This window comes from Notolepis coatsorum (assembly GCF_963971535.1).
Source record: "Notolepis coatsorum genome assembly, chromosome: 14".
Lineage (NCBI taxonomy): Eukaryota > Metazoa > Chordata > Actinopteri > Aulopiformes > Paralepididae > Notolepis > Notolepis coatsorum.
This window is the reverse complement of record NC_140178.1, coordinates 28443699-28455465: the sequence shown is the minus strand read 5'-3', so window position 1 is coordinate 28455465 and position 11767 is coordinate 28443699. Positions and strand designations below refer to the sequence as shown.

General features: G+C 44.4%; 1 protein-coding gene across 1 annotated transcript in view; it reads right to left on the bottom strand.

The window, feature by feature from the left end:
• Nucleotides 1-425: 425 nt before the first annotated feature.
• The window catches only part of LOC311240479 (uncharacterized protein), a 31661-nt gene continuing 20319 nt past the window's right edge, over nucleotides 426-11767 (bottom strand). Inside the window, exons 14-21 of the mRNA XM_084329058.1 lie at nucleotides 11212-11316; nucleotides 8439-11033; nucleotides 7646-7793; nucleotides 7106-7223; nucleotides 6438-6597; nucleotides 3945-4046; nucleotides 1181-1267; nucleotides 426-991 (exon numbers count right to left, since the gene is read on the bottom strand). Of these exons, the coding sequence (XP_084185184.1) occupies nucleotides 851-991; nucleotides 1181-1267; nucleotides 3945-4046; nucleotides 6438-6597; nucleotides 7106-7223; nucleotides 7646-7793; nucleotides 8439-11033; nucleotides 11212-11316 (3456 nt within the window). The 3' untranslated portion in view covers nucleotides 426-850. The remainder of the gene's footprint in view (nucleotides 992-1180; nucleotides 1268-3944; nucleotides 4047-6437; nucleotides 6598-7105; nucleotides 7224-7645; nucleotides 7794-8438; nucleotides 11034-11211; nucleotides 11317-11767) is intronic.

Below are 11767 nucleotides of genomic sequence, written 5' to 3'. Positions count from 1 at the left end.
CTCTGAGTGTCTCAGATTATGGCTTTAGTAACAAGGAGTGAATGAATGAATGAATGAATGAATGGAGGAGAAAGCTATCTGGCTGCATGTTAGCCTAGCTTAGCACAATGAATGGAAGCGGACAGTGCCAGTTAGCCTTCGGGGGAGGTGTTAGTTGGACAATGGCTAGGCTAACCGGCACTGTCCGCTTCCATTCATTGTGCTAAGCTAGGCTAACGTGCAGCCAGATAGCTTTCTCCTCCTTGTTACTAAAGCCATAATCTGAGACACTCAGAGGATCTCGCTGTGTAGTGTGGAACTTGTTGAATTTGAGTATGAGAATTAATAAAGCCATGTTTGACAGTGTCTCCTCAATAAATTATATCCAAAGTCTTTCTCTGGTCTGCATCCCCTTAACAATTGTGTGTATTGAGCTGTACTGTATTGTACCCATTCTGCAATCTGTTATTAAAATGTTCAATCAATCAATCAAAAACCTCAGGAGAGAAAATGGCATCATGTGAAAATAAGCCAAAACACTGTTGGTTGCCTCTACTATTGAGAGATCAAAAACCATGAAGGGGAATACGGGATCACAGACAAAAACTACTTGGTGACATAAAATAGACCAATGACAGGTCACAGAAGGTTCACAAAAGATGTCTCCTCTCAAAGGAGTCCCTTGTGGACAACACCAAAGAGAATGTACTATATTATTCATATTCGGCAGTGAATACAGATGAGATCCCACGTGTGGATTATTTTCTTTATCTTCAGTAAAAATAAAAGAAATCCACTTAAAGGGTTATTACAAAACTCAATCAAGATAAAGCTTAGATAAAGCTTTCTTTATGAAATGTTCAAATGTTCTTCAGGGTGAAGTCTCTCCCAGGGCCTGGTGAGCCAGCCTCAGGTTCTCTTCCAGTTGTCCCACGTCTCTGTCCGCTTTGGCCCTCATGGTGGTCAGCTCTGCATAGATGTCCTTGTACTTCTTTCCCACAAGCCTCTTATCCTAAAGAGCAACAGGGTTTGCTTATTAATTTCCCACAAGGACACAAGAGGGATATATACTTGTCGGGCAGGCTAGAGGCGGTTTCAACTTGACAAAACAAAAACAAACATATACCAGTAGAACAGACACAACATTTGATACAACAAACATTCCACTGAAACCATCTTTTGCTATCATGTGGCCTCTCACCCTTTGGGCCGATTGGAGTTCGTCTTTGAGGGAGGCAAGCTCCTGCTTCAGACACTGAACCTCTGACTCTTTCACACGCAGGGTAATCTGAAAATGACACAGTTCATGTCAACTCAATGCCTGTTTCAAATCTTATGTATTGAATATTAAAACAAGATAAGAAAAAGTACAGCTTTTTTTTGGTCTAAGACTTAGACAGAGGTGTAGATATTGTTTATTGCATTGGATGACATCTAGTGGTCACAACAACAACTACAACAGCAGCAACATAACTGAACATCCTAAGAAGCTGTTCTTGATAAATTCACAAGGATAATGTCTACCTGACCGGTGGTAACCTAAGAACTATCTTTATCTTACATACAACTATATTTATTTCCACCAGTGTATGTTCCTCTACAACTACTGTAGGTACTGCTCAGATCACTATATAGTCAAGAGTCAAGAGTTTTAATTGTCACGGCATACAGGTATACAATGAAATGCGGGTGGTCTTGCCCGCAACGATGTGCAATACAGTGGTACAACATATAATAGAATAAAAAAAATGAAAAAACAACATTGTGCAGTAAACAGGTAACAGGTAACATGGAGTGACATCTCGGTATCTGTACATAGTTATTTACAGAGCATATGGGACATGCTAGTTAGCTTTGGTAGTGCAATACACTGTTCCTGTTATTCTAATTTAAAGTGTCCTTTCCTTTGGCCATATATGGCTCCTCCACAACTACTGTAGGTAGGCTACTGCTCCGATCAATATATGGCTCCTCTACAACTACTGTAGGTACTGCTCCGATCAATATATGGCTCCTCTACAACTACTGTAGGTACTGCTCAGATCACTGTATGGCTCCTCCTCTACAACTACTGTATGTACTGCTCAGATCACTGTATGGCTCCTCTACAACTACTGTAGGTGCTGCTCAGATCACTGATTAATTAATTCAGCCTTGTTGATTTAATAGGTCACATTGCAGGTCCACGTTGTGTACAAGGAAAACATAAAGATATTAACACATAAATGTACAAAACACATAATTGTTAAAGTGAAAAAAAACATACACAGACATTAACTCATTCACTGCCAACGACGAGTATACTCATTATTGGGCGCCAATCGTTGAACACCAACAATGAGTATACTCGTTATTTGATCGTTATTTCTTTTATTCTATATTTCTATTCATTACAGGCACACAGACTCGGGGTTAACATGGGGAATCATCATGAGAATGTAAAAGTGCAATACCGGCCGCATCACGCTAGACGGCGGTATCGAGCACCCTTTATACCCTTGCATCTTTCTCTGTGGGATGGCCACAGGTCTCCGGTTTCATGTTTCCTTGTCGGGCGAGGGCAGCCGTTCTGCCGGTTCTATCGAAGCGCAAATATCTCCGATCCATATGTTGTGGTGGATTATGCCGTCGACCAAATGGACATTGGATATACCAGATGGCAATCAAACAATTGGAATATTATTTTTGGAATACTCCCGGTCACAGGTAAGGACGATTTGACGTAAATTTGAGCTTGATCCTGCAATGCTTTCATACCAATCGGGCTGATAACCGTTTTTAGTGTTCAATGCGAATGCCGTTACTGACAATCAAATAATCAGAAACGACCCCTCCCTTTCATGCATTCATGATGGAACATAATAGCTATGATGTAGATTTGATTTCGGGATAATAGAGTATACAGGCAAGAAATGGCAACATCTATAGTGGAATCGACGTATAGTGCTTTAACTCAGGATTTCATGAATGACCCTAGACCGCTCTAAAACCATACTTATATTCACCACGGTATAACACGGGAACGTATAGATGGGAAAATGTATTCTTTCTCACATATTGAACGATAGATAGGTGATGTCAAATGGGCCATAGTATTGTATCCATAGCTATACTATAGAATATAGTTATAGCTCTACAAACAAGCAGGGGTGTAAAAAGTACCCAGAAATTATACTTAAGTGAAAGTATGGGTAACGTCTCAAAATCGTACTCAAGTAAAAGTCAGAGTATCTGGATAAAAACACACTTGAGTAAAAGAAAAAAAAGTTTCTACTTTTAGATTGACTTAAGTACTAAAAAGTAAAAGTAAATTTTTTTTTATTCCAGGGCAATGAAATTTTCCATTTCGTCCTCTTAATCACTCCTACTATCGTTTGTGGCCATGTTCTGTAGCTTGTCACTTTGACTGTCTATTCTTCTGATAGCAGGTGTTTAATCAAAGATCCCCGCTTTCTAGTCTTGCACAAGCACCAATCAGCATGGGTATGGGCGGGTTCATTTTCCATTGATGGGGATTTGATTGGCTGTTTTTAAATGAAGTGCGGCCGCAGGATTAATAACGTTAACGTTAGTTTGGCCAGAGAAACAAATATACTAATTAAAATCGTTGGACCTGCGAGATTTGTACTTTGTACTTTCTAGGTCTGCATTTTAAATGTAAGGAGTAAAAAGTATGTTTTTTTTTCTCTGAAATGTAATTGCGTAAAAGTACAATTATACAAACCTAATAATACTCAAGTAAAGTACAAATCCCCCAAAACAGTATGTAAGTATTGTAACGAAGTACAATTACTCAAGTACTTTACACCGCTGCAAACAAGGTGACTCAGTCCTATATTTTAAAGCGTGGCAATGCGACCACAGGGCCATGGCTAATCCCCAGCGCTGAATGAGTTAAATACTACATCAACAACCAATTACATTACAACAGGCACAAACATTTATCTAAAGAGAGACCGACTGACCTCCAGCTCATAGACATCCATCCCCTGGCTGAGTGGGAGGGCATCCTGCTGGGCCAGGGAGCACAGTCTGGTGACTTCTGCTGCTAGATCACCACTCAGCTCCTGGGCAATTCAACAACAACATCACAACATGTCAAGTCAACAACAACATCACAACATGTCAAGTCAACAACAACATTACAACATGTCAAGTCAACAACAACATTACAACATGTCAAGTCAACAACAACATCACAACATGTCAAGTCAACAACAACATCACAACATGTCAAGTCAACAACAACATCACAACATGTCCAGTCAACAACAACATTACAACATGTCAAGTCAACAACAACATCACAACATGTCAAGTCAACAATAACATTACAACTGGCTGTTCCTAAGTCCAGGATGAAGCTTAGGGGGGGACCATGTTTTCGCAGTGGCAGCCCCAAAGCTCTGGAATAAGCTGACTCTGCATGTTAGGCAGGACCCTCCCCGTACCTGGCTAACTGAGTTAGCCGGATAATTTTCAGCATAGCATGACTTAAGCCAGACCTTTCCATTCCCCGAAGCTCGATTGTCTAAATCACTATGACAACAGATCAAAAAGTTTGAACCTGGTCCGGAGCAGGGTTAAGTTCAGTTAGCTGGATGAACTATGGCCACACCCCCGCAAAGAAATCCCAGCTCGCTTCCTGAAATATTTCTCACAGTCTAGATCCCATTATGCCATTCTGAATTATGTTTTTGTGCTTCGTTTGAAATGTAGAATGATAGGTCTGCAGTAACGCTGATAATAAATCATATTCAGCCTATGAATTTACTTTGTCCTATATAATGCACGTCATATTTATACGGATACGGCGCTCGCGAGTCGCGACACACACAGTTATTTTAATAACGGACTAAACGGATCATTGCAAATGTGAATCCCGCTGGGATATTTTTAATGAATGAAACCTATCGGGTGTTTGGCTCTGATTAGTTTAATATTCTTCGCTGTGTATTTGCTTAACGGAGCACCCGGATGCGTTTCATTCAAACTGAAGCGTCTATGCGCGGATTGTGGATATGAATTATGAGGAATCTGAATCTGTGGAGTATTTAATTGTATCACTGTGACAGTGTCACACGTTATTGTGATATTGTAACTGGGATTAAAATATATGAGGAGATGCGCTGTTTGATGGATTTGATGACGTGACGTGACTTGATCAATTGAATGAGCCTTTGACGTTTTTGATGAATGAATTTGAGAAAATGCATTTATCTTTTCAAGCACTGTTATCTGATGATGAACATGAGGTGTCACTGGTATAAACCAAATGGTAATCAATTCAATGCATGTATGGATTAGGTCCGAAACAGATTAAAACCTGATTAATAGTGTAACTGCAAGCCTCCCTCCAAGCCTCTCTTTGGAAACCATGTATTTATATAGTACATAATACCTACCTAAGCACATACAGATATCCTCATGATATAATTCGTATCAATTAGATATACTATTTGGGCTTGTTTTTATCGTTATTCTGAAAGAGCTGAACTAATTATTTTCGCTAGCAAGATCTCATTTGATTATTCATTCCATAAGCCTATACTGCCAGCAGGCACGCCCATTCTGCAATCTGTTAATAAAGTTTTAAATCAATCAATCAATCAATGCCGTTAGAAGATCAGGATTTCTGCTATCAACACTTGCTGTCTTTTCAGCTGAGGCGGGCGCGCGCAATTATCCTGAGTCTCAAGTCTGGTTCAAATGAACGAGACTGAATCCACCTTCGAGGAACAGGAAAATCCCGGATTCAAACATCGGGTTAATTGAATCTGGATAATGGGACTCTTGATCGACTTAGTTGAACCAGGTACGGGGAATAGGGCCCAGGTGTTTAAATCACGCCTCAAAACACATATATTTTCCTTGGTTTTTGACACAGCTTGAGAGACTTGCCTTTTTATGTCACAACGATCTGTATACTGTGTATATGCTTTACCGTGTGCTTTTGATCTCTGTGTGATATTTGTTGTTTGACGTGTACAGCACTTTGGTCAACTTTGTTGTTTTTAAATATGCTCTATAAATAAAGTGGATTGGATTGAACATGTCAAGTCAACAACAACAACAACAACAACAACAACAACAACAACAACAACAACAACAACAGCAACAGTACAACATGTATGCTTCTCACTCACAGGCTCACTGAATTTGTGATCTTAGCTTGCTGCGATGGAACCTAATACGGGTCTTAGTACTCAAGGTGTTATAGTTAGCAGAGACGACAACATACAGTAATTGTAATAATGGACCAAATAATCCTTGTTTACTATTCCTCTTTGTGGTATATCCTAAGACTCAGAATTTGTGCTAATATAAAATATGTATGCAACAGTAGGCTATATGAACACATAATGGACACATTAAAAGGTGGGGGGTTTGTATCATATTGCTCATGGTGTAGTGGCTATTAAGGTACCCGTTCTGAGCGTGTATCATTCAGAACTGACTTGGTTTCTGGTCCTCAGGTCTTGGTTCTCCTGTTGGCACTGACACAGGGCCTTTCTATCTGTGTCCAGCGCCTGGGAAAAGTGTCCGTTCTCCAGACACTTCAGAGAGTACTGCTCGGACACCGCCTCCAACTCCCGCTGACAGGAAGCCAGCTCCTCACTGCACACAGGAACACATGCAGACAGACAGACAGACACACACACACACACACACACACACACACACACACACACACAGACACGCTGTCATCTGAATCTGATTTCCTGCTGGAAGGCCCAGACAGACGGAGAGCCACAGAACACTGAGCTGTACAACAACAAATGTGCCACTCCGATGTGTCAGCCAGCAGTTATTAAATTATGAGTCACAGACTCTACCATAACCAAACCAAATGTCCAGTTCTCACATCTACTCAATTAACTTCCAACTAAATGCCAGGTGGCAACATAAAGCTTGCTTGGCCACAAGTTGTCCTGGAAAATGGAAGCCATTCAGTTCAGTTCAGTTCAGTTCACTTATTTTTTATTTCGGGCTTTGGACACTCCAGAGTAGGAGTGCTGACCTGAGGTCAGTGATCAGGAACACTTATTCTCTTTGGATAGATCTACTTTGAACGGATTTGTAAATATGGACCCAGCTGGGAAATCGCTTGATTTGATGGTTGTACCTGTGTTGCCGACATATTTCTTCCAGATCTGCGCTTCCTGTGCTGTTGTTGGATTGGCATCTTTTCTGTACCTCCCTCTGCAGCTCCAGACGGTGTGCATTCTTTATGGCTGCAATCGCTGAGACAAAAGTAATGGGGATAAAGGCTCGTAAAATTGAAATTAAATATATTTCTTATCTTGAGCCGCTTGTAGTGTGTCTTTGGCCACTATGGATATAGAAACAGTGAAGCAATTTCATTTCCATTTATCTGTCTGTCTGCCCCCCCCCCCCCCCCCCCAATCTTTCACACACACACACACACGCACACACATACACACACACACACACACACACACACACACACACACACACACACACACACACACACACACACACACACACACACACACACACACACACACACACACACACACTCCCTCTCTCTGTTTCTTTGTTCATCTCTCTCTCCCTCTCTGTTTCTTTGTTCATCTCTCTCTCTCTCTCTCTCTCTCTCTCTCTCTCTCTCTCTCTCTCTCTCTCTCTTAAGGCCTTAACTCACCGGTGATGGTAGCAGCCGTCTCCTCCTCCAGCAGTGAGTCTCTGTCCTCCAGGAGACGCTCCAGCTCCCGCTGCTGTCTGTGCTGCAGCTCCTCCACAGCCCTCTGATGTGAGTCCTCCATGGTGATAAATCCTTGCTCGTAGGCACCCTGGAGGGACACAGCTGGGAAGTTCAAATAGCCCTAGACTAAGGATTCTTCTTCAAGTAGTCTGATCTGTTAGATCTGTTATACGTAACTTAATGCTTGTCTTTACTAGGCTCAATGCTTGTCGTAACTAGGCTTAAGGCTTGTCTTTGCTAGGCTTAAAGGAACACGCCGACATTTTGGGAAATCAGCTTACCGTCTTCTCCAGAGAGAGACAAGAAGATAGATACCAGTTCCCTCTCTGTGCGTTCAGTAGAAAGCTATCTGGCTGCAGGTTAGCCTAGCTTAGCACAATGAATGGAAGCGGACATGGCCGGTTAGCCTTCGGGAGAGGTGTTAGTTGGACAATGCCTAGGCTAACCGGTCATGTCCGCTTCCATTCATTGTGCTAAGCTAGGCTAACATGCAGCCAGATAGCTTCCTACTGAACCGCACAGAAGCTAATTTCCCAAAATGTTGGCGTGTTCCTTTAATGCTGGTCTTTGCTAGGCTCAACGCTGGTCTTTGAAACGGACCCATAATGTTTTGTATTATGTGCTTCTCTACAAATTGATTATTTTGCAGGGAATCTAACTACAGTTACTAGTAATTCACATCAGTGGCATTAATCAAACTTTGTTCAATCCAAATAAAGATGATGGCTCCTACCTTGAGCTTTTCAATATCTTTCTCGTGCTGCAGCTGAAGGGAGGTAATTGTTCCTTCCAGCTCTACTTTCATCTCATCGACTAGTGCAGAAAGCTGTCCTTCCAAGTCCTTCACTCTGTCTCTTAACAATACAATATCCTCCAGCCCAACGCTATACGTTTCTTCGCGGTCTTCATCGATTATCTCAATATTTTCAGCAGCCATCTTCTCCCGGATCGCCCTATGACCTTCATCGCTCAAAAGGGACATTTCCATATGGTCTGGCATGGCGTAGTCCTCCAACATATTTTCTGGTGTTTCAACGTTCCGGATGTCCTCCTCCTCCTCAGCAGTGCTCTCGTGCCCTGGGTTCTCCTCCTCCATTTCCCCCGTAACACTTCCAGCTGTGTTGTCCACTCTCTGATCATCTGTCCCGCCGTCCCATAGCTCAGCGTCTGTGGCCTCCATCTGGCTTAGTGTGGATATCTCCGCTTCCGTCGAGGCGTTCCACCGTTCCTCCAGGTCCGACAGTCTGGTCCTCAGCTCTATGTTCTCACCCCTCAGCCCCGCGCAGTCGCTGCAGATCAGAGAAGAGGCGAGCAGTCTCTGTTTGGTCTCCTCGAGTTCCCTCCGGTAGGATGAGTGAAGCCTGCTTATGTGATAGGAATACAATGCTTCGATGGCCGCAGAGTGAATGAAATCTGACCAGGGATGCTCCGAGCTGTGGAAATCACAAAGCCTGTGAGCCATGGATCTGAGGTTTTCATTGGCCGAGGCCCTGACGGAGGAGGCGATATGGTTTAGCAAGGAAATCTTCGTCTGCGTAAGTTCTGTGAAATGTCTGCTGATGTTCTTATCCGTGTTGCCGTGCTGCTGATTTGAATCCAATATCCACCTATTATCATCGTTGTCATCATTCTCCGTATCTTCTGGTTCTGAATCACTTGCGATATTCCCAATTATGTCCAGGTCCTTCAAAGACCCGCTCTCGCACATCCCCTCCCGACCTCCCCTCCCGCTGTCTCTGCACGAGTCCGTCTCGGAGAACAGATCGTGGGCCAAGAGGAGCATTTGCTTCTCCGCTACCATGCGCTCCGCCACCTCGCTCAGGAGTGTGTCCATACGCTTCTCCTTGCTCAACAGGGAAGGGTCGCCCTTCAAGCCTGTCAACATCACTTCCCAAAACTCTTCCTCCCACTTTAGCTGACTGACGACCGTCTTCGCCTGCTTCTCTTCCTCGTGCCCACTTTCTATAGACCCTTTTATCATTCTGTAATCCGATCTGTCGACCACCTGCAGTAACTTCCCCAGGGCGTGCAACATCATCACCATCCCCTCTATCACTTGCTGGACTCTTTCATCAACTGAAACTGTATTGCCAACTATCAACTTATCTCCCTCCCCCAACCTCTCGTTCTCTAGCTCTGCGTTTAGCCTCCTGATATCAGCCTCTGCCTCTGTAGCTCTCTGACTGTAAAGTCTCTCAATCTCCCTAAACTCCATGTTGTTGGCCAGGAGCTCACCGCAGGTCCGTTCTGATTGGCGGAGCTGCCTCTCCAGCTCTGTCAGCTTGGCCTCTGTGGCCTCAAAGCACCGGAGCAGGTATCCCTCCGCCTTCTTCTCGTAGAGGAGTGCGTCTGTGTTCTCGTCGCCTTCCTCCTCCGTGCCCGCCGGGACACCCAGGCCTTGGAGAGTGGCCTGCCTGAGCTGCAGCTGTGTCTCTGTGCCCCTCAGACGCTCCTCCAGGGAGGCGATCAGAGACTGGGCCTCTTGGAGCTGCTGGTTCCTCTTGCTCAACTCTCTCTCCAGACACTCCGCCCTGGTCTGGTTCAGTTGATCCGCCTCAGAGAGGTGATGTGGATCGCCGGGGTGCCTGCTGCTGCTGACCAGCTCCGCTTTCAGTCTTTCGATCTCCCGGTCTGCCTCCGTCAGCTGGTTGAGCATCTCCTGGTTGCGCTGGTTGAGGGCCTCGTTCTGGCTGGCGAGCAGCACCACCTCCTGGGACAGCCTCCTCACCACGGCCTGGTCTTGAGCCATATGCCCCTCCGCGCAGCTCAGCGGCTCGCAGCGGTTCAGACCGTCTCCCTCCGAGTCACCGGCACTCTCCCCGCCGGTCTCGTCCATCGCCAGCGAGTCTGGGCTCCACTCGATACTAATGAGTGTCTGTGTTTCTGGGCTGTGCGCCCGCTGACGGACGTCTCCGTCCAAATCGGTCTGGGGGTCGGTCGCGCCGCTGTCCGAGTCCGACGCCTCGCTCTGAGGCGGTGAGCACTGGCCGTCTGAGATGGGTGAGAGGAGCGGCGTGTCCACCGGCACACAGGACTCGGGGAGCAGATCCCCCAGGTCTTGGATGTTGCCGTCGGCGTCGTGCAGCCAGATGCTGGGCGTTTGACCTCCAGGGGAATTGTGGTCCTGGAGGGGGGCGGGGATAGACAGCACGAGGCCGAGCTGCTCCTGCATGTCTTGTCTGATCAGGTCTTGCTGGTGGAGGAGCGCTTTGGTCTCCCTGTACATGTCTCTCAGGCTCTGGGTGTGGCTGCTGAGTGACATTTCGTGTGACGTTTCGTGTGACGTCAGTGGGCCAAAATCAGATTCGGGGCTTAGCGGGGGGTCAAGCTTGGAGAAAGAGAAACGGGTATTGATTATCGTTAGGCACTACTGGAAGCATGGCAATGATCAAACGCTACTATAGCATGATAGTTACACAACTAAAAACCTAAAGAAAAACAAACGAAAAAAGAGAAACAAGATTAGTCTGAAACATCTATAATTTTTTTTTTTTTTTATTCTGTACCAGTGTTGGGACTTGCGTCTGGTGACATCCTGCTGTATTCAGCTGAGCTTCAAGCTCCAACCTGAGACGATCAGACTCTGCCAACTCAGCTTTCAGATCTTCAACCTTCAACCACACAGACGATACAATGAGTGTCTCGTTGCCAAACCCTCTACACATACAACAATTACTTTGATACAGACCAGGGTTATTATAGTTTTGTATTTTTGAGTTAGTTTTCTAAGTACGCAATATAATTTCAGTTAGGTTTCTAAAGTCTATTTTTTTATTTTATTTTTTAGTTAAAGGTGCAGTATGTAGTTTTAGCGGATACTGATTTCAACTCAGAGCTGTGGAACGTTTGTAAAAATAATATACTGTTTTATTGCACTGCACTATTTTGCTGCTCTTTTATTACGGTCTATTTTAAAACGGTCTATATTATGTGTGACGATGAAACCGTGAACAAAGATGCCTATTGGGATGTTAGATCCTGAAGAATTGTGATTTGGTGTTCTACGTCTTACCTTGACTTTGAGCTGCAATTCTTGTATGAAAGGCGCTATACAAATAAAGT